The sequence below is a fragment of the Nanorana parkeri genome, unplaced genomic scaffold (assembly GCF_000935625.1).
Source record: "Nanorana parkeri isolate BGI_ZX_2015 unplaced genomic scaffold, ASM93562v1 scaffold1271, whole genome shotgun sequence".
Lineage (NCBI taxonomy): Eukaryota > Metazoa > Chordata > Amphibia > Anura > Dicroglossidae > Nanorana > Nanorana parkeri.
In genome coordinates, this window is record NW_017307539.1 from 255,986 (window position 1) to 278,552 (window position 22,567).

Genomic DNA, 22,567 nt, shown 5'->3' on the forward strand with positions numbered 1-22,567 from the left:
AGAGTAATCTCCTAAGTGACAGGGGGTACTTGACTAGAGTAATTTATACCCTGTTCAAGAGCTGTCAAATAGAAGATTTATGCAAAAGTCTGGAAGGCCTTTTCCTCCTGGTGGAAAAGGACACACACGTACCAGCCTTGATTTACCTACAATTCTTAAATGTTTGCAAGACAGAGTTGAACTGAGTCTGTCCTTAAGTGTACTGAAAGGGCAGATTTTGACATGTTCAGTGTTTCTAGATACTAAATTAGCAGAAGACTCCTTGATTAAGGGATTCTTCTCTGCCCAAGTCTACTATGGTGTCAGATGTTTCCTGAGAGCTTCTAAATGCTGGGTTGATTCAATAAAAGACAAACAAACATGGATTTTTGGAGTGGTATATTTACTCCTAATATTTTATTTGATGTTATGAAGATGTCCTGTGTAGTATAATATTTGCTTGATGATGGTAAATTACATTCTGATTGTATTATGACGATTATACTGAGAACCTCTCATAGGCCTTGTATAATAATTTTGAATTTATTTTTTTCCAGATTGCCTTAAGTCTACTTTGCATTGTGATGGTGGTAGCCACAGAGCTATGGACTCGTGTCAGCTGGTTTACACAGATAAAAAGACTGCTCGCTCTGTGTTTTTTGGTTAGCCTTGTCTGGAACTGGATGTATTTGTACAAGGTAAGCTTTAAAGGTGACCTCCACTTACTGTGTTTTTGTTTTTTAAGTGAGGGCGAGTGAGTTTGATGTATATTATATAATTCACTGTGCTGCTTCAATCAATCATAAAGTCCTGTGCTACAAGTCCAGTCAGTTCACTAAGCATGGCTACAACCTAAAGGGAACATGTCACCCATTTACGGTGGTATGAGTAAAACTGCTTCCTTAGTGTGGGCACTACAAGATGTGTATTACCTTTTGAGCCCACAGGCATTCCGATCAGGTCCGTATGTCTGTCAGTTTTTCAGGCGGACCTGATTGGGCATTCGTTTATATCAGGTTACCCCCAGCTCCAGCCAGGTCCGGAAAAACAAAAGGATCAGAGTTCCGTTTTGCTTGACCTGATCATGCAGGATAGACCAACATTGGTGCCGTAATTTTATTTTTTTTCCTCCATCACAAGATGCAGGGAAAAACTGGACTGACAGGAATGCCACAACTGTGACACCCATTATGATCAGCAACAGGTCTGTGCTATAGCTGCAGCTAACAATTATTTTCAAAATCGATTAGTTAGCCGATTATTAAGTTCGATTAATCGGATAAAAAATAAAATACATTTTTAAAAATGGCTCCAGTGATGGGACTACTAGTTTGTATTGAGATTGTAGTTCATCACAGGAGCAAGCTTGGAGTGGGGGAAGTAAAAAAGAAAAAGTGTGGTGTGCAATATAGTGAAATGAAAAGTGTAAAATTATACAGCAATGAATGCAGAATGGCACTGGCTATAGATGAATACAAACCCAGCAATTGTACATTATACAGTACAATGCAGAATACCACCAGCTATAGAGGACTACAAAACCCAGCAATAGTACATTATACAGTGCAATGCAGAATACCACTAGCTATAGAGGACTACAAAACCCAGCAATAGTACATTATACAGTGCAATGCAGAATACCACTAGCTATAGAGGACTACAAAACCCAGCAATAGTACATTATACAGTGCAATGCAGAATACCACTAGCTATAGAGGACTACAAAACCCAGCAATAGTACATTATACAGCGCAATGCAGAATACCGCCAGCTATAATGTACTATTGCTAGGATTTGTTGTATTCCTCTATAGCTGGTGGTATTCTGCATTGCGCTATATAATGTACTATTGCTAGGTTTTTTAGTCCTCTATAGCTAGTGGTATTCTGCATTGCACCACTCTATAATGTATTATTGCTGGGATTTGTTGTACTCTATAGCTGGTGGTATCCTGGATTGAACTGTATAATGTATTATTGCTGGGATTTGTAGTCTATACAACGCAATGCAGAATACCACCAGCTATAGAAGAATACAACAAATCCCAGCAATACATTATGCATACAGTGTATAATGTATTGCTGGGATTTGTAGTCCTCTATAGCTGATGGTATAATATACAGCACAATGTACACTCCGCTATAGAGGAATACAAATCCCAGCAATACATTATAGAGCACCATGTGTGGGAAAGTGCAGGCTTACCTGAGCAGTCTTCCAGTAACTTGCTTCTGAGATCAGGCCTGTCTATCGGTGGCTGTCATCCACCCCACACCTGCTCCTCCTTACTTCTTCTCCCCGCCTCCCTGTGCCGATCGGGGATGTGAGCGTGGGGCGGAGGTGTGGATGTGGGTCTGGCATCAGCGCGCGTGAGGTGGGGAGGAGATGTGGTGCGCAGCTTGTGTGGAGCCGTGAACAGGGCCAACTAATCAGAGGCCGATTAATCGATGATTGAAAAAGTTGACAACTTTTTCAATAATCGATTATGATCGATTATGTCGATTTAGTTGTTGCGGCCCTGGTCTGTGCATGGACCCCCCTCCTGATTGGACCCTATGAAAGGGGCCTTAATTAGCCATCACCACACTTCTCTGTGTGCCACTATTACTTAGTTTAATTTGTTACTAGGGACATGATTTTCCTTCCCTAAAGCCGGCCATACACAATAATTTTTTTCTCATTCAACCACCTAGGTTGAAAAATCACTCAATCCTACCATTCATGCTAAAGAGCGTGGATGGAGGAATCTCCCCTGCTTTTGACTGATTGACTGCAGTTACTGTTCAGCTAACAATTTTCCACCCGTCTCCTATAAAAGTTGAAGAATCTTCGAAAAATCGACCACCCACAGTCCAATTTCAGCCGATTCAGCAGGAAACAGACAGAATTAGATCCATGTATCGCCAGCTTAAATTAAAGTGTATTTGCACTTTTGCAGTGAAATTTGAGAAACCACTACTAATTTTTATCTTGAGTTGTTTATTTAGAGAAGGTTTTTTACATGGGGCACTATAGACAGCTTCTACTGCATAGAACAGATGGCAATGTGGACATAAGAGACATGCTGAGAGACAGTGCATTAACACCCAAGCCTTGAAATGTTACTCTGTTAGGACAGACATCTAGTTTACAACTGATAATGAAGATTTGCCAACACGGCACAGACAGGGTTAATTATGGCCAACACAATTTCCCAGGCCAACTTTTTTTATGCTAACTTATTCATCATGTTCGATCACATCTGGAAAGGAATTTTTAATCCTCACAACATGCATGTTTCTGTGGGGTTGTTTTCAAGTATTTTTTTTAATATAAAATTTGAGATAACAAAGTATCACTGCAGTTGAAAATAAATCCCAACCAAAGTTGTATATAGCATGTGAACAGAAATAACAAAATGACTGAATTGGAGAAAAAAAATACACCACACTTACTTTAAAACCTAAACAGCAAAGATCGTACGTTCTGTGATTTGTCCAATCATGCAAACAAATTGATGGATTGAATAGTTAGATTGTGATGTGTATGGGACATTCACTTGTTCATGGGACATTCACTTGTTCTGAAGTGCACAAAGCATGCTGCTTGTAGGAGGGAACAGAGTGACAGAGAGATTAGCTCATCTGTCTGCTATCTTCACTGTCCTGTGAAGGGGAAGGAAAGATCTGCAAGTGTTACTGAACTGCAGTAGAGAAAAATTAGGTCTCCTTGCTCTTCCTGGCAGGGCTGGCTGAACAGAAATGCAAATCTGTTGGCAGGTAAAACTGATACCTTTTTAGATGTATTTAGTCTGTGTTTTAGCAGTTTGCCTGGATTTCAGTGTAACATTTGACCATTTTATGTAGTAGATTGTATCCCTGTAGGTTTCATCTAAAGCTGGCCATACGCTGTTCTATTTTTTTTTTAGTTCAGCCCGCAGGTTGAACAAAAAAAATAGAACAGATTACTCCATCAACTTTTACGAGCGTTGATTGAGGAGCAGCTCCTTTGATCAGCTGATCGAGGGATGCCGGCCAAAAGGGTGCCAACAACGGCACCCACTGTGCGAATTTCGGTGGTTCCTGAAGAACTGGATGAAATTTGCATAATGTGTGGCCAGCGTAAATAAGAACATTATTTCAATATGCAATATGTTAAATTGCCTCTCGCCCACTTGTCCTGGATAAAACTTTTCCAACACAATTGTCTGGCTTGATCAACTTCATCTGTGTGATTCAGTTGTGAAGTTCACAAAGGTCAATATTGGTGTTTTGAAAAAAAACATGTTCGAGATGATTGATAAGTTTCAGATTGCACAGTTTTAATGCCCTCCTACTGACCCTGTTGATTGGACTAGGTTTGATGTAGATGTAGTGGATTACAGGGTGGTACATTGAGTAAACTCTCTGCTTTCAGCACAACTGCAGTGGGCTGGACCACTCATTTAGTTTAATTGTGTCATGGAATTGCTTCTTTATTTACTTTTATTATAATTATTCAAAGATTAGTTGTTGGCACATTGAGGAATTTAACACCAGGTTAAATTACAGAATTGTCTGTTATTTCATTTTAATATTAGTTGATGGAAAGAAGTAATTGGATTTGACATGCAAATACTGTATCTACTTGTTGATTTTTTTCTATTTGTATTTTTTTTAAAGACCCATGTATTTCTTTTTTGTTAGGATGCTTTTGCTGAAAGACAGGCGAAATTAGCAAAAATAGGAAATGATAATGCCTGTGGCAAGAAGGTGACTTGGTCAGACAGTTTGTTTGGTAAGATAATTGGATATACACTTGGGAACCATGGGTCGCACATTTCTTCCCACCGAATTTTGATAGAACATTATTAGACGTATGAACAGGTGCCCTAGCTCTCACCACTGCCTGCCACAGGCCAAATAACCCAACCTAGATGTGCACTTCCCCCAACCTCTCCTCCCTCGCCCTTTCCATCCAACCTCCCACACTCTCTTTCCCCCCTGTCTTTTCTTATCCTTCTACTGCTGCTAGGGCTGTATAGCAGCCCCTTCTAAAGCTACAATCTACCGCTATACTTCTAATTTCACGCTAACTCTTTGTAAAAATCCTGATTACTATTGGTCGGTCCCGTTGGCCTGAACCATGTCTCTGCCAGCCGATGAGAAATAACACTCTGACGCACTCTACCACAATTGTACGCTGGAATATTCATAACGTATTCAATCTTAGTATTAATCTTATGTTAATCGCATTGATTGTCTGAGGCGAGTGTCCTACCATCTGTTCTGGTAGAGCCTGCAATGTTTGTACTTTCTGAATCTCTATATGCTAATAAAAATGTATTGAAATAAAAGATAATTGGATATACTGTTTGGTAAGACTTGGATATACAATAAAGAATGTAAACCTATTTACATATGAACACAACGTTATGTACCTGAAGCAATTTAAATTTCCTATTTTATCCAAACTGCTAGTTTAAGTTGTTTATATACATGAGATAATTGTTATCCATGCCAATGGTTTTCAGCTTGAAAAGACCACAAACTTATGCCTATGGACTCAGCAGGCGCCCCATCAGTTTCTCATGTAAAAAATAAAAATTGTATTGATTCAATTACCTTGCTTAATGCTAGTCTTCCCCTTTTGGGTATACATATATGTTTTTCTTTTCAGTGCAGATGCAAGCAAACATCTAGTAATGGTTGCTAGTTGCAAGTCTCCTGATCCAGGTGAAACAATCTAATGTCTATTGAACACTTGCTGGTATCACCAGCAGAGGCTTGTTTGGGGTAGAAGTAATCGGACAGGTTGGAAAACCTTGTCCAATTACAATCGTTTGTCCTTGTCCAGTTCAGTTGTTTGATAAGCCTGTGCCAGAGTTGCAGCAGCAAGTCTACTTTACTTTTCTCAAAAGGCCAAATATAAATGGTTGCACAGGGTGAATGGGCTTCTTGGATACCTAAAAAAGTGCTAAGATTATGGCTGCACATTTAAGGTCTATGGTGGCTTTCACAAATGGGCTTATTCCATGATACTCTACTAATAGCTAGAAATTGTTAGCAGAATTACCCTTCAACATATTTGCACGTCTGTATTTTTCTGTTATTTGTATTTTACATTTATTTTGATCTTTTTGTAGAGTGGTGGAGAAGTTCAACATCTTTTCAGAATGATCCATGTGAGGAGTATTTTAAAGCTTTAATGGTAAACCCAATACTTCTGGTCCCACCAACCAAAGTAAGCCATTTTCACTTTCTTTCATTTTAGTCAGTACCGTATTCGTAATTTCAGACTAGATATTCATATTTATGCTGTTAAACATAGTTATTAAATATATTATCTAATAAATGGAAGTTTCACACAAGTTCTCCTGGACTCTAAAGTCAGTGCCACCTGCAGGAGTAGGATGCTAGGTACAAACACAAAAGACAGTTAGCATATAACAATCCATGTGTGTATTATTTTTCCCATTTCTTTTTCTTTTTTTTCCTTGATGATTTTTTTTCTTTGAATCATTTGTGAATTCTTCAATCAACAGCAGACTGGGTGACCAGCTGGATGTATGTTAATCCTTGTAGTCCTCCTCAGACCTGCCATCGAATGCATGCAGTTCCTAATCATGACAGGTTTGGCTGCAATGACTCTGTACCACACACAGCCTGTAAGAAGTTCCCTCTACTGGCAGGGTGCACCCTGGGACTATAGTTACATGGCTCTGCGGTAAGCACTGGGTGGGTGTGTCTTCGCTACGGCTGTGGCTGACATGACTAGGCGGTCTGCTGGTTTTCCCTCAGCTGAACCTTTTAGGTAAGGGATCCCCCTTAGTTTGTAAGGAATGCGGAATTTCCTGTATGAGTTCACTCTGACCTGCCATGTGTAATTCCTGCGCACCTCACGCCTGCCCCTTTTTTTGGTTCTATAGCAGATGCTTCTGAGAATAAAGGCATTGCTCTGTCCTTTTAAAGTTTTTTCCTAATGTATAGATGGCTATGTTTCACATGTTGAGCGGACTCTGTCCCATGCTTCTGCTAAGAAATGCCCTTCCCCTACCCCATGTCCGGCATTGAGGAGGATGTTCCTGTATTCGTATACACTCCTGTCACCTTGGATCCTCAACCTACCCTGTCCAGTAGTGGTGAAGAGGTCTCAACATCGGCCATCCTTTTGGAAAAATAACTGGTTTCAGTCTTTATGTCCGTAAATGAAACCCTTAAAATTGAGGATGCGCCTAGTACTTCTGAGGAGCCCCCTTACCTTTTTGTACCCACAAGTCATTCTAGTAAGGTTTTCCTGTAACATTCCTTTTATGAAGACTTTCTATACAAGGAGTGGCAGGGGCTGACTATCTCCTTCATGGTCCCCAAGGAGTTCATGATTCCTTACCCCTTTTAAAGAAGACTTCCTCACTAAAATCAGGTATACATGGTTATATTTCCTTCGTTCAACATGCAAGCTGAACGGAGAAAATAAATATAACAGATTCTTCCAGCAACACTTCGAGCGTGGATGGAGGAATCCCCTGCTGTTTTGCATTGTATTCTGATAGTGGACACCGGCCCCTGTCAGAATACCCAGACGAAGGTGGCAGATAAGTGGGCCAAGTTCCTGCATGCTGGCCTTACCAGTGAGAATGTCTCCCCTGCTTACAGTACGTGAAACTTGCAGATCAACTTGTGCAGGGCTTTAAATATCTTTGTAATGCTTCCCCAGATGCTGGACCTTTTAGTATCCAAACTGTCTGGGTTGGTGGTGTTTATTTGGAGGCCTTTGTGGCTTAAGAGCTGGTCAGCAGATAAGGCTTCTAAGAAAGCCCTTACAAAGCTCCCCTTTCAAGAGAATCATCTATTTGAAGAAACCTTGGAGGGGATTATTATAGACTTCATCAGGTGTACGAGCACTTACCACATGCTAAAAAGCCCAAGGAATCACGCTTTAAGCCTGCTTCTTTTTCTTGGGGCTCACAAATGCCTTTTTCATTTCCAAACCTCTTCTGACAAAAGGGGCAAGCTCTTGAAGCTCTCAATATCATTTGAGTCTAAGTGCCCATGGCAGCACAAATCTGCTGAGAAACCTTCCTCTGCATGAAGGTTTACTTTGAGAAGAGCGGGGGGTGTCTTTTGGAATTCACCTATCCTTAGTTTTCATACATTTCGGACAAATTGGTCCGCAAGATAATTGGATTTGGGATACAAGATTTCTCCTCCAGACCATTTTTTCGCTTCCAACCTGCATCTGTCCCATCAGCAGCTTCTAGAACTACACAGGGCAATTGCTGATCGGTTACAGCAGGGGGTGTTTGTTCCCATCCATCCCCTCTGAAAAAATTCAGGGGATTTTATTCAAATCTCTCAATAGTTCCCAAGGATAGAATTTGCCCCATTCTAGACCTCAAGTCTCTCAACATGTATGTGAAGGTCAGCAAATTCAGGATGGAATTCATCCGATCAGTTGTGGCTTCCTTACATCAGGGTGATCTCCTGGCAACTATCGACATCAGGGATGCATACTCCTCCGTGTGCCCATTTCCTGAAGTCACTATAGGTTTTTTGGGTTTGCTGTGGGGGAAGAACTCTAACAGTGTGTCGAACTGCTGTTTGATACTGGCATTGGTTTCTGTGCTGGCCCTATTATGGTTTCCTAGAATCTTTGTCATGGGCTATTTGAATGATCTACTCTTGTGGGCGTAATCATTTTCCCAACTGGAGACTAATCTGTCCAGCGTGAGCACCAGGATTTGGGTTGGGCACTGAACCTGAATAAATCATCCATCCTTGAGTTCTTCCTTTCACATGGAGTACCTGGGATTAGTGCTGGACTCAAGTCCTGTTTCTTCCGCCAGAGACGCTTTGGAAGCTTCATTCTAATATCTGTCTTTTGCTGTCTCGCAGATGGTTGTCATTTTCCCACCAGTTTGTGTGTTTTGGGTCTGATGATGGCCACCTTCAAAGCAGTTCCTTTTGCACAGAATCACACTCAGATTATTTTAGTGCAGTGGTTTTCAACCTATGTAACCCCAGAGCAGAATAGAAAAAGGAGAAAAAAAAGGATAAAATTATTGGGTGGAGCTAGCAGTGACGGCTAGCTCCGCAGAACTGTTTTCTATTGGACATTACACTGTCATTACACACTGATATCACGGCGGCTCCGCCGAGTTCTCAGTGCAATGACAGATCAGCATACCTGGTAACCAGGGACACTGATCTGTCTCTGTATGCAAGTGGCCGGAGCCAGCCGTGACCAGGGGCGCCGATCTGTCATTACACACTGATATCACGGCGGCTCCGCCGAGTTCTCAGTGCAATGACAGATCAGCATACCTGGTAACCAGGGACACTGATCTGTCTCTGCAAATGGCCGGAGCCAGCTTAGGCTTTCACGTCGGCTCAGTCGGGCCAAAGCTTATGTGCTTTCCATTAATTGAGTGCTGAGGCTGCAGAAAAAGAAATTTGAGGACTCTTGTTTCCTCAATTTTTATGTTACATTATTTTAAAAATCTAAATAAAAATATGAAAAAATAAATAAATGTGTAAAAAAAAAAGCACAACCTCCCCCCTCACACAACATACATGTGCACCATATTGTGGTATACGCCATGCACATGCGCTGCGTTGCGTTGCGGTATTAACTGTGGCAGCGCATGGCAAAGCTTTGTGACGCATTGCCATGCATTGTGATACCTTGTGTTGCAATTCAATATACGCCTGTATCATTTTATCACAACACAAACATCAACACAGCCTCAAAGCTATTTTTAACATAAGTCGCTTATTTACAGTTTTGCGTACCTTCATTTTTTGACCTTTTCGCAAAAAGGCCAAATGTCAAATTTGCAAATATTTGTTATTTATTAACTCAATACAGTTTTATCTTTTAGATTTAGTCAGAAAATATATTTTTTGTGCGCTGATACTGATTCTAGTGTGCTTTATCAATTGAATTGTGTATTTTTATTGGTTTAATATTACTATTAATATTACATTTACATTTGTGCAATTATCGCAGGGCCTACAAATTTAGTAGCACCATCTTTTTATTCTACCGGGCCTGTGCTTTCAGAAAATATATGGTTTGGAGGCTCTTATACTAATGCTAGCAAAGATGGCGTGGCCAGCTGAGTTGCAAAATGTTCCGGAGGGCTTGGCAGCTAAAGGTTTAAAATTTATATTCGGTTATGATGAGAGAAGAATGTTGCCTTTCCCGGAACACTATATAATTCTAAAGCTTGTAGTAAACATTTTTTTGCAAAAAAAATCCCAATATGCAGACTATCATTTGCCGTATGCATACATATTGAACAAAACAGTCCTGTTTAACTAGTTAAAGGGACCCTGTCTCCAGACTATTCTTTTCAACAAAATAATTCCTATTTGATTAGAGGTGCATTTTATGAAACATATTGTATTTATTTACCTGTAATAGCCTCCCTTGTTTAGATGTCCAAAGGCCCTGAGGCTGCTGCTGGATGTCACCATCTTGGATTTGATGCCCGCATGCCCAGCCAGTTCGGAGCATTCCCTCAAGTGACACTTCATAGTATTCTGATTTACTCCTTATCCGGCAGCTACGTAAAAGCTTATGTGGGGAGGTGAAGGGGAGTGGTGGTTGAGCAAGGCACTCCCAGTAGAGGAGAAGGTTATGACATGCAAGGAGGAAGGGGGCTGTGCTAGGGAATTCTCTCTTCCTGGAGTAATATTATTTTCTAGCAAGTTCACAAGCACATTGCAAGTAAATAAAATATTACCATAAGGGAAAACACTGCAAGTAGGTATTTAAAATACTTGATTTTTCTGTGCTTTTACCTGCACTTTTTAATCCTTTAGCTGCCAGGCTTATTTACAATGGATAGCTGTCATCAGCGGCTTCTCAGCCTCAGAGCTTATAGCAGAAGGGTGAATGCAGCTGACGTAAGGCATACTGTGCTGGCCAACTGGGAACTTTTTTGCTTTGCTGAACGCCTTATGTCGACAGGGAAAGGGTTAAAGCTAAACTCCACCTCCCAACCCTCCCCCCCAATATTATGAGGGTGCAATACTTAATTGCTCACTCCAGCAGGTTTTGGCAATTTCCTCTTCTCTCCGATGCTCTTTGTTGTGGGCGGGCCCTCCTCCTGCACAATGCAGGATTATTGATTCTGTGTTGTACTTGATGACATCAGCCCATTGGTCAGAGCACCTAATGCTCACCACACACGTTACAATCTGACCATACAATCTTTGTACAATCAACTTTAGATCTACCAAAACTATTTAATATAAGCACCTATCTAGTCTATACAATCAATCTGCATTCAATCAGGCAAGCCCCTGCACTACATAATTGTTGGTAGATCTAAAGGAAATTGTACAATCAGATTGTAAGGGGTGTGGTGAGCTTTAGTAAAGAGGCTTCAGGGAGACTGGTTGCACAGCATGGAGGAAGCCTGCTGGAGTGAGGAATAGGGTAAGTATTACATCTTATTTCTCTATCTCTAGACTTAATGAACATGTAACACTTGCAGTGCTGAAGGGGTGCACTGAAAGAGTAGTTTTTTGTAAAAATCCCAGAGTTGGTGATGGGTGACAGGGTCTTTTTAAAGACTTCTGATATATCTTGTACATCGTAAAGTCTTACTCACTGATACAAATGCTGAAATCAACTGTCAGTTTGGCAGCCGAGGTCCAGGTCCATGTAGCATAGCACCTGTTAGCAGCTCCTTTTGTAATGACAAAGTTACTGCGAAATTATTAAGACCCAGAGTATTCATTACCCTCCAACTGACCAGAAGCCTGTATCTAGAAAAAGTCATGGCATGCTGCATCACAATAGTACTAAAATACAACTCCCTCACTTTTGTCCATGGCCCATGTATTTCATCAAAAGCAGTAACAAGCCACACAGGTTGGGAAGCCTTGATGTAGGATAGATATTACCCATGCCAGCCAACGTAAGCTCCTCTTGGTGTGTATTTAACACTTTAAAGCAGTGCTTCTCAACCTGTGTAACCTCAGGACCCATATTTGTCATTGGTCATTAAGTGGTGACCCAAGTTGCACTGCAGTGGAACGCATGGCATTGCTGCACTGTGCGTTGCGATTACGATGGCTAGAACTGTGCGTGGGAGATGCGTTTGGGGTGTCATTTAAATGAATGGCAATTCAATGCACCTCCCACACCAGAACGTGCGGTAAGTGCGATTGCGTGGTACAGTGCGTTAATTGCATTGGACTGTGGGATTAATGCACTGTACTAGTGTGAAAGGGCCCTCAAAAACACTGACAGAAACACACAGCAACAGACACAATCTCACACACTCACAGACATTCTCACACACACATACACACTCCCAAAAAAATACATATTCTTTTGTCTTTTTGTTTTTTAATCCTCCCGAGAACTGGAGTGGGTCCTCAGCCTGTGTTGTGATGGAGCTCCATCCATATGCGTATCCACTCGTACAGCTTCCTTGCACACCCTGTAGAGGTGCCAGGAGCCAGAATGTCATTTTACTCCGGTCCAGGCACTTCTACAGGACACACGAAAGAGCTGTAAGCAATGCACATATGGATGGAGCCCGCTCGCGGCCACAGCCCTAGCCCACCCCACCTCAAGCTGACACTCGGGCAGCATATTTTGAATGGCTGCTTGGTGCGAGAGCTGACAGTGCTACGCTAGGGGGAGGCTGAGGAGCCTCTCACCTAGAAAAGTGGAAGGCATGTGGCGACCCAAAGAACACAGGGTCGCAACCCACTTTTGGGTCATGACCCACCAGTTGAGAACCAAGGCTTTAAAGTATATTGGGTTTATTTAATCTTTTTTTCTATCTTTTTTATGTCTACAGGCTTTTGCTGTCACTTTTACAAACTTCATAACAGAACCCTTAAAGCATATTGGGAAAGGCATCGGAGAGTTCTTTCATGCCTTGTTAGCAGAGATGCCCTTGATCTATCAGCCATTAGTGCTAATAATTATAGCACTCCTTTTACTGGTAAGTATGGTGATTTTCTCCTCATAAGGGTAATACTCACCCCTTCCTTTATTCTGCAGAGGGTTCTGATGGTATTGGCCATCTTTCAGTTGAGGGATCCCCTTTTGAGAGGGCTTACAGTAGACCTAGATTGGTTTTTCGGTACCTGACCTGAAATCGAGGGCTAGGCCCGTAGCAACAACATAGTCATACAATTTGGAAGCTTAACTGGAGCCACAATGCGGTTCCAAAATGCCATTGTGGTGGAGCACTCAGGAGTCTGTGCAGAAGTAAGAGCTACATTTCCTATGGCACAACAAACAGTGGAAGAACATCCAATGATTCAGAAGTGAAGTAAAAGTATACAGTATTTGTTTATAGAAAAGAAACCAAACAGACTGAAACTGTACTTCATTTTAAGGTTTTAAAAGTGAAATTCCTACTTAAGGGCAGTCAACACAGATATGTTCCCTTTTATCAGCCAAAACAGTCAGGGAACACTCGGGCAGCTGTAAAAGAAAAGAAAGGGGCCCAGAAAAGGCTTTTCTGGCTGCTAAAAGTAATAGGCACGTTGTGATGTATTCTTTTGGGCAGTACAAGTGAACTTTATACTTAAACATTCTACTTTTTATTTGAGACAGATTTTAAAGTTTTAAATTCATTGCCTTTTAAAGACATAGTTTGTTTACTATCCATAAAATGAACAATCATATTAACAGGTATTTTGTTACGGGTTTGGTACAACTGCTCATCGTATAAATGTGTTGCGGAGACATCGTGACGAAGAAAGAGAAAGACTGCCCCCTCCAAATCCACAAAGAGAAGGCTATGATCGGTTTATTGAAGGTGGGGATGATCGCTTCTACAATAATCCACGGCCAATCCAACCACGGAATGTTGAGGGCTACAGAGATGCTTTAAATCGTAGACCAGAAGTTCTGCACCCAGTGGATTATATTGATAATAGCCGGCAACAGGTAAAAATTGTTAATTATTCTCTTTTGGTAGACTGGATGAGTAGATCAGGGCTTCTCGTATAGTAATCAAAACAATGCTGGTAATCTCCAGATCAATTGCTATCCCTTTAGACTATCCTACATGGTCATCTTATTCTATCCATATATCCTCATATATATTTAAAGCTGATGGCCTCACTAAACCCTTATCATGTCTGTACCTGTTCACTCTGCACTTCCTCATTCTTTCACCACAATTCCATCTGCAGCATTCAGCATTACATTCACTGTGATTCCCCCTGCTGTGTTTGGGCCATGTGGCTGCTGCCTTTCAGATCCTGTGTCTATTTTTCTGTGCTCCCCGTTCTCCACAAGGGCTATCCTTTCCATGGTATGTTGTCTCTGAGCACTGTCACCCCAGTCCCCTGGCTGCCATAGTGTAAATAAATTCACAACAAGTTATTAAATTCCACCTGACGTTTAAGATTTCATGGAATCTGCTAAGCCACTACAAGCCCCTTCCACAGTCATATCCCACTAGATTTTCTTTCTTACCCTCTTCTATCATCAGCTACTCTCTGTCCCCTCTCTCTTTTCTGAGATCTTGATTATCTCAAGCTCTGCAACACTCCCCACCCCCAATTTATGATTATCTAATTTCTGCTTTGTCTCTGACACCCTGGTACCTGATCCTGTTCCAGTGCTGCTCCTCTCTATCCTTTACTTCTGCCAAGAACAGCTTCCAAAAGCCAAAAACCAATAATGTGTGCCCATTCATGGATGGTTTCTAGCATATCTAAACCCGAAAGCAAATATGTAATATGTTGCAACTTACCAATTCTAAGATTTGTTGATTGCATTAGTTTTCATTTTTAGGCTTTTTTTCCTTTTTGTTTTCACCTGGTGATCTGGCCAGTAAGTCTGGTATTTTTCAGCTTCTTTTAACTGACCAAGCTGTACAGCAAAAGTGGCAGATAGAGGTTAGGACAAACCATTTTAAACTGTCAGGTTGCTTGCAATGGTTAGCTTTTATTCATTTATGTAAAATATTTATCCCACAGAAGAAAAAAACTATTACTCTAACTACTTAAAAGTGTTAACTGGAGTTTGTGTTTAAGTTGTTAGTCAAGTCTATCTAAATGTCCTAGTCCATCTAGCACTACCCTCTCCACAAACTGACAATGCTGCTGTCCAAGGGTAGCTATGTTGCTCCTACATAGAGAGGACATAAAGTGTAACTGGCTGGATCACCAGGTGAAGATAAAAGAAAAGAAAGCCTAAAAATGAAAACTAATGCAGCCACCAAATCTAAGGATTGGCAAGCTAAAATATATTACATTTTTGGGGTTTGGATATGCTTTAAAGGAGAACCTATGAGGTGAGTGCTTTTCACTCACCTCATAGTTCTAGCCGACCTGTGACAATTAAACTGTCACAGGTCGGCTCTGCCCTCTAGATAGGCAGAGCCAGCTGTCACTCAGGCAGCTGGGCGGATTCAGACATAATTGTCAGGATCCGTTTCAGCTGCGGCGTCTCAGTATACAGCGGGCTGTAGCTCGCGGTATACTGAGCTTAAGGTGATGGGAGGACGCTAGTTTGTGTCCTCCCGTTACCCTTAGGAGAACTATGGGGAAAAGCCCTAACCCCATAGTTCTCCTTTAAGCTACCCATTAATGGGCACACATTATTTTTAATTATATTTTTATAATTTTAAAGGCTCATTGTATTTTACCAGATGTCTCCAGCCTTACTGAAATATAATATCACTGTATTTTCTGTACTTTGCAAACCTCATATAAAAGTTAAGCTAAATTCACCTTTAGTTTATAGAGCCTGTCTCGGCTAGTCAGCAACCACAAAAAAAGCAAGTGGCTCCAGCAAAGAGAACCTATGACCCACATATAAGGGATGAGTCTTCTGGACAACAGCAGAAAATAGATGACCCTTTAGACCAGAGACACCTAACTCAACAGCCAATGAAGAAACTTCCGGAAGACAGCCCTCTTGGATCCCAGGATCTGTGGGAAGATCCTGTAAAAGACAGTGAAGATCGTGATAAAATATCGCCCATTCACCGGGATTTCTCTTCCAGTCATACTGAAGTTAAAGAAAATGTGTTACCGGATGTGCAGACATCTCAAGTCTCAGTGGCGACATTGGTAAGTGCCTCTATCACTACTGGCTGTAATTGAATTGTGTCATATAATACAAAAACACTTATGTATAAAAAGTGAGATTGAGTGGGATTTTGCCACAAGAGATTATTGGATGAAGTCAGGAAATTGACTTGGATGCGGCTGGCAGGCAAATTTGAAAGATATATATAGTGACATTTTAAGGAAGCACTCTGTAAGAAGTCATAATAAATAACATTTCATGGAGGGTAGCTAGGGCTGCCTCAGTTGCTGTGCTTGTGATATTCAAGTTAGGGAACAGCTACCATTAGATATACTCCAAATGGAAGCGTAAAAATACAGATGTTTCTTGATTGTACATCAAAGGACACAACATTAATTCTAGAACAGATGGGTTATGCAGCTTCCTTCAGATAATTGGACAATGGCAATTTTAAACCTGTAAGGACAGTCCTGTACCACCCCTCTCACTGGCAGCCTGCCTCAGGTTTTTGCTGGCTTCTTTACGTGGTGGATGTCTTCCATCACTTAGAGTGCCTGGGCCTAGTCTTGGGCAAAGCCCTGTTGAAAGTGTTCCTAGAAAAAGATCTTAGTACCACGGATGCATATTGGTATACAATAGATAGTTAACAAAGTAATTTAAATGCCAATCGTTAGTATGTAACCATGATAATTATAGATATTTTTTCGCGGTACCACCACTTCTTCAGGAGATTATGGGCATACACTATAATGTAAAGACAAGCATTATGAGTAACTCTTAAAAAGTAAACATTGATAACTAGGGCTGCAACAACTAATCGATAATGATAATAGTTGGCAACAATTATCATTATTGATTAGTTGGGCGAAGAGAGATTTTTTTAATACAACCAATCAATTAATTGAAAAATAATCGTACAACTAATCGATTATGAAAATAATTGTTCACTGCAGCCCTATTGATGACATTGATACGCTGAATTTCAGCCATATTAGTATATATTCATACGTTGAGGTTCACAAATTTCTCCTACATCATGGCTCAAAAACACATTGATAGAAAATGAAATTATATCATCACACAGGTGGGAGGAGCGATGCAACAAATCAACCAGGTGGGCGTCCAGGCACACACAACCAGAATCATCCCCAGTCTTATCATAGCAGACAATAGCAAAAATACTCCCATGTAATCTCAGAAATGTTCTGTTTGCCTGATGAAGGGACCTTTGGGTTCCTAAACGTTGCATGGAGATGTTATACTATTTTAGTCAATAAAGAGATTGACAGGATATTACGCTGGAGTGCGAGTGACTTTTCGCTGGTTTCACGCTATCTGCAGAGGCATCTGCTGTCGCTGCGGCACCCACCCTGTATATTGGGTTTTCCTCCGGTCAGGAGTGTGATAGGACAAATTGGACTTTGAATTGTTTGTAAAGTAGTCGCCTACCCTGATGGTGACATAGTAAAGCATATGTGGTCAGTAATTATTAAACTTATCTGGTTTTAAGCAGCCATGTGGGTATAGCTATAAAAAGCCCATAAATACCTGAGATTTAGATCATCATCTGCATCTTTCATTCACCATAAGTGTCCATCCAGTTTGTAGTATGACCAAAATGGAGAGGGGAGAGCAGTCAGCTGGTGTGTATGGCAAAAGGTCCAATGCGCCCAAAAAAATAATAATTACTGACCACATATGCTTTACCATGTCACCATCAGGGTAGGCAGGAGCTTTTGTACAAGCTCCTTTACAACAAGCTGTATGGGACAAGCAGCTTCTGTTCCTGGACCTTCACATTTGCTTGCCCAGCAAGGCCAGGCTTTCCTTGGCATTCTGGATTTCCAACCCAGTGCTGAAGTCGAGGAAATCCTTCCTCCTGATAGTCTGAAAGGTGCATGTGACAGATGCCAGTTTGAACGGCCAGGGAAGAGTCTTGGTCATCCTGAGTGTGAAAAATTGGCAGGTGGACTTCCTCATTCGTCAACATCTGGACCCCAGAGAATACTCCTTTCACCAAGACCAAGTCTGGCTCCCTCTTTGTCATTCCAGAGGTTTCCTGTATTGGGCAACTGGCTTATTGTTCCACTATCACTACCACTATCAAGTGGTTTTGGCAAACTATCACTCAGGCCTATGGGCTGAAGGGTAAAGTTTCCTCCTTTCTGGTAAATCTTGGACCTTTAAGATTCTGGGGCCTTCCATCATCAGACATTTAGTATTTGTTGTTGTTTTTTTTCAAACCTGTTAGCTGTTGTTTTCTGTGTTTCCAACCTTTCCGTTGGAGTGCTTTTGAATGCCCCATCCAATTCCAGAAATAACTCCCTGTGTCCTGTGATGTACGATCAAGAAAACAGACTTTTTGTCTTACTTGTAAATTCCATTTCTTGAAATACATCACAGGACCCCCTTCTGTTTTCTTTGATCCACTATTGTACTGTGTTCTACAAAAGTGTGTGGGAGGGGTTATACAGGTCTGTCCTATCAGCATTGATTTGTCAGTGTCCAATCTCCTCAAGGTATCGGCATAAACTATCCATTACAGAATTAACTCACTGTGTCCTGTGATGTATTCCAAGAAACAAATTTGACTGGGAAATCAAAATGTTATATTAGGTAATGAAATTAGGGAGACTCTTGTTGCATTTATCTCACAAAATTTCCCCTTGGGTGGGGGAATTGAATAAAGTTTATAGAAACTTGGAGAGTAAAATTATTTTAGTATAGTGACCCTAGCAATCAAGTACAATGGTAAGTTACTTCACAGATTTTATCATAAAATGATGCTCTAATCAGGTTCAGGCTGTTAGGGATATAGTTTGAAAGTGGTATCTAGTCCTCGACTCCCAAATACCTAAACTTGTTGGTAGGGATGTCCCAATACATGTACTAGTATCGGTATCAGGGCTGATACAGGGCATTTTCACAAGTACTTGTACTCCTGAAAATGCACCAATTCTTAGAGCTGATACCGGCTCTTTAAATTTTTAAACAAGTTCGGCTGCCTGAGGTCCAAGGCTTCCAGGGAGCCTCAGGTAGCCTGCTGGGGGCCTCAGGCAGCTGTCATTGACAGTGGAGGCTCGGCCATACATTGCCTCCTCCTACTTCCCGTCATTGGCACAGCACAGGACAGCCCCACACCTGCCTGTACAGCCCTGGAGCCCGGATCCCGCTCATTCAGCCTGGCACCCACCTACAGAGCCCTGGTGAGACCCTGCACGCAGCCCTGGTGGGACCCTGCACGCAGCCCTGGTGAGACCCTGCACACATCACTATATCATATATATAAAATATTTATCCCAAAGAAGAAAAAACTATTACTCTAACTACTTAAAAGTGTTTTCTGGAGTTTGTGTTTAAGTTGTTAGTCAAGTCTATCTAAATGTCCTAGTCCATCTAGCACTACCCTCTCCACAAACTGACAATGCTGCTGTCCAAGGGTAGCTATGTTGCTCCTACATAGAGAGGACAGAAAGTGTTACTGGCTGGATCACCAGGTGAAGGTAAAAGAAAAAAAAGCCTAAAATGAAAACTAATGCAGCCACCACATCTAAGGATTGGCAAGCTAAAATACATTACCTTTTTGGGGTTTGGATATGCTTTAAAGGAGAACCATGAGGTGAGTGCTTTTCACTCATCCTCATAGTTCTAGCCGACCTGTGACAATGAAACTGTCACAGGTCGGCTCAGTAGATCGCGAAGTGAGCGAACACATACCGGCGTTCGCTCACTTCTCGATCTTGTCACGGCCCAGAGCCGTGACAGGGGAGGGACTGGATCCCCCCCTACCCGCTCCGATCCTCCAGCGCTGACTGGCGGAACGGACGGGGGAGGGGCAGGTACAGCTGGCTCTGCCTCTAGATAGGCAGAGCCAGCTATCACTCACGCAGCTGGGCGGATTCAGACATAATTGTCAGGATCCGTTTCAGCTGCGGCGTCTCAGTATACCGCGAGCTGTAGCTCGCGGTATACTGAGCTTAGGGTGATGGGAGGACGCTAGTTTGTGTCCTCCCGTTACCCTTAGGAGAACTATGGGGAAAAGCCCTAACCCCATAGTTCTCCTTTTAAGCTACCCATGAATGGGCACACATTATTTGTAATTATATTTTTATTATTTTAAAGGCTCATTGTATTTTACCAGATGTCTTCAGTCTTACTGAAATATAATATCACTGTGTTTTCTGTATTTTTCAAACCTCATATAAAAGTTAAGCTAAATTCACCTTTAGTTTATAGAGCCTGTCTCGGCTAGTCACCAACCACAAAAAAATCAAGTGGCTCCAGCAAAGAGAACCTATGACCCACATATAAGGGATGAGTCTTCTGGACAACAGCAGAAAATAGATGACCCTTTAGACCAGAGACACCTAAGTCAACAGCCAATGAAGAAACTTCCGGAAGACAGCCCTCTTGGATCCCAGGATTTGTGGGAAGAATCTGTAAAAGACAGTGAACATCGTGATAAAATATCGCCCATTCACCGGGATTTCTCTTCCAGTCATACTGAAGTTAAAGAAAATGTGTTACCGGATGTGCAGACATCTCAAGTCTCAGTGGCGACATTGGTAAGTGCCTCTATCTCTACTGGCTGTAATTGAATTGTGTCATTATAATACAAAAACATATAATACAAAAACACTTATGTATAAAAAGTGAGATTGAGTGGGATTTTGCCACAAGAGGTTATTGGATGAAGTCGGGAAATTGCCTTGGGTGCGGCTGGCAGGCAAATTTGAAAGATATTTAGTGACATTTTAAGGAAGCACTCTGTAAGAAGTCATATTAAATAACATTTCATGGTGGGTAGCTAGGGCTGCCTCAGTTGCTGTGGTTGTGTTATTCAAGTTAGGGAACAGCTACCATTAGATATACTCCAAATGGAAGCGTAAAAATGCAGATGTTTCTTGATTGTACATCAAAGGACACAACATCAACATCTAGAACAGATGGGTTATGCAGCTTCCTTCAGATAATTGGACAATGGCAATTTTAAACCTGTAAGGACAGTCCTGTACCACCCCTCTCACTGGCAGCCTGCCTCAGGTTTTTGCTGGCTTCTTTACGTGGTGGATGTCTTCCATCACTTAGAGTGCCTGGGCATAGTCTTGGGCAAAGCCCTGTTGAAAGTGTTCCTTCTCCCTAGAAAAAGATCTTAGTACCACGGATGCATATTGGTATACAATAGATAGTTAACAAAGTAATTTAAATGCCAATCGTTAGTATGTAACCATGATAATTATAGATATTTTTTCGCGGTACCACCACTTCTTCAGGAGATTATGGGCATACACTATAATGTAAAGACAAGCATTATGAGTAACTCTTAAAAAGTAAACATTGATAACTAGGGCTGCAACAACTAATCGATAATGATAATAGTTGGCAACAATTATCATTATTGATTAGTTGGGCGAAGAGAGATTTTTTTAATACAACCAATCAATTAATTGAAAAATAATCGTACAACTAATCGATTATGAAAATAATTGTTCGCTGCAGCCCTATTGATGACATTGATACGCTGAATTTCAGCCATATTAGTATATATTCATACGTTGAGGTTCACAAATTTCTCCTACATCATGGCTCAAAAACACATTGATAGAAAATGAAATTATATCATCACACAGGTGGGAGGAGCGATGCAACAAATCAACCAGGTGGGCGTCCAGGCACACACAACCAGAATCATCCCCAGTCTTATCATAGCAGACAATAGCAAAAATACTCCCATGTAATCTCAGAAATGTTCTGTTTGCCTGATGAAGGGACCTTTGGGTTCCTAAACGTTGCATGGAGATGTTATACTATTTTAGTCAATAAAGAGATTGACAGGATATTACGCTGGAGTGCGAGTGACTTTTCGCTGGTTTCACGCTATCTGCAGAGGCATTTGCTGTCGCTGCGGCACCCGCCCTGTATATTGGGTTTTCCTCCGGTCAGGAGTGTTTATGGGATAAATTGGACTTTGAATTGTTTGTAAAGTAGTCGCCTACCCTGATGGTGACATAGTAAAGCATACGTGGTCAGTAATTATTAAACTTATCTGGTTTTAAGCAGCCATGTGGGTATAGCTATAAAAAGCCCATGAATACCTGAGATTTAGATCATCATCTGCATCTTTCATTCACCATAAGTGTCCATCCAGTTTGTAGTAAGATTCTGGGGCCTTCCATCATCAGACATTGGTCTCCCAAATCTGTATGGCTGCCTCCTGGTTCCCTATTCACACGTTTGCAGAGTTTTATTAGGTGGATGTCCAGGCCTCTGCAGATGCTAGCATCAGCCACATTGTTCTTCAGATGGTTCTCTGACTTGTGGCCCCCTTCGCTTATAGTTCCCTTTTGGTATTTGTTGTTGTTTTTTTTCAAACCTGTTAGCTGTTGTTTTCTGTGTTGCCAACCTTTCTGTTGGATTGCTTTTGAACGCCCCATCCAATTCCAGAAATAACTCCCTGTGTCCTGTGATGTACGATCAAGAAAACAGACTTTTTGTCTTACTTATAAATTCAATTTCTTGAAATACATAACAGGACCCCCTTCTGTTTTCTTTGATCCACTCTTGTACTGTGTTTTACAAAATTGTGTGGGAGGGGTTATACAGGTCT

At 41.4% G+C, this 22,567-nt stretch overlaps 1 protein-coding gene across 1 annotated transcript in view; it reads left to right on the forward strand.

Annotated features, from left to right (window-relative positions):
• CLCC1 (chloride channel CLIC like 1) overlaps window positions 1-22,567 on the forward strand; it is a 55,689-nt gene that overhangs the window by 23,786 nt on the left and 9,336 nt on the right. The window contains exons 6-14 of the mRNA XM_018568988.1: window positions 537-677; window positions 4,644-4,734; window positions 6,083-6,180; window positions 12,761-12,907; window positions 13,606-13,863; window positions 15,666-16,001; window positions 16,455-16,588; window positions 17,927-18,128; window positions 20,190-20,525. Of these exons, the coding sequence (XP_018424490.1) occupies window positions 537-677; window positions 4,644-4,734; window positions 6,083-6,180; window positions 12,761-12,907; window positions 13,606-13,863; window positions 15,666-16,001; window positions 16,455-16,588; window positions 17,927-18,128; window positions 20,190-20,525 (1,743 nt within the window). The remainder of the gene's footprint in view (window positions 1-536; window positions 678-4,643; window positions 4,735-6,082; window positions 6,181-12,760; window positions 12,908-13,605; window positions 13,864-15,665; window positions 16,002-16,454; window positions 16,589-17,926; window positions 18,129-20,189; window positions 20,526-22,567) is intronic.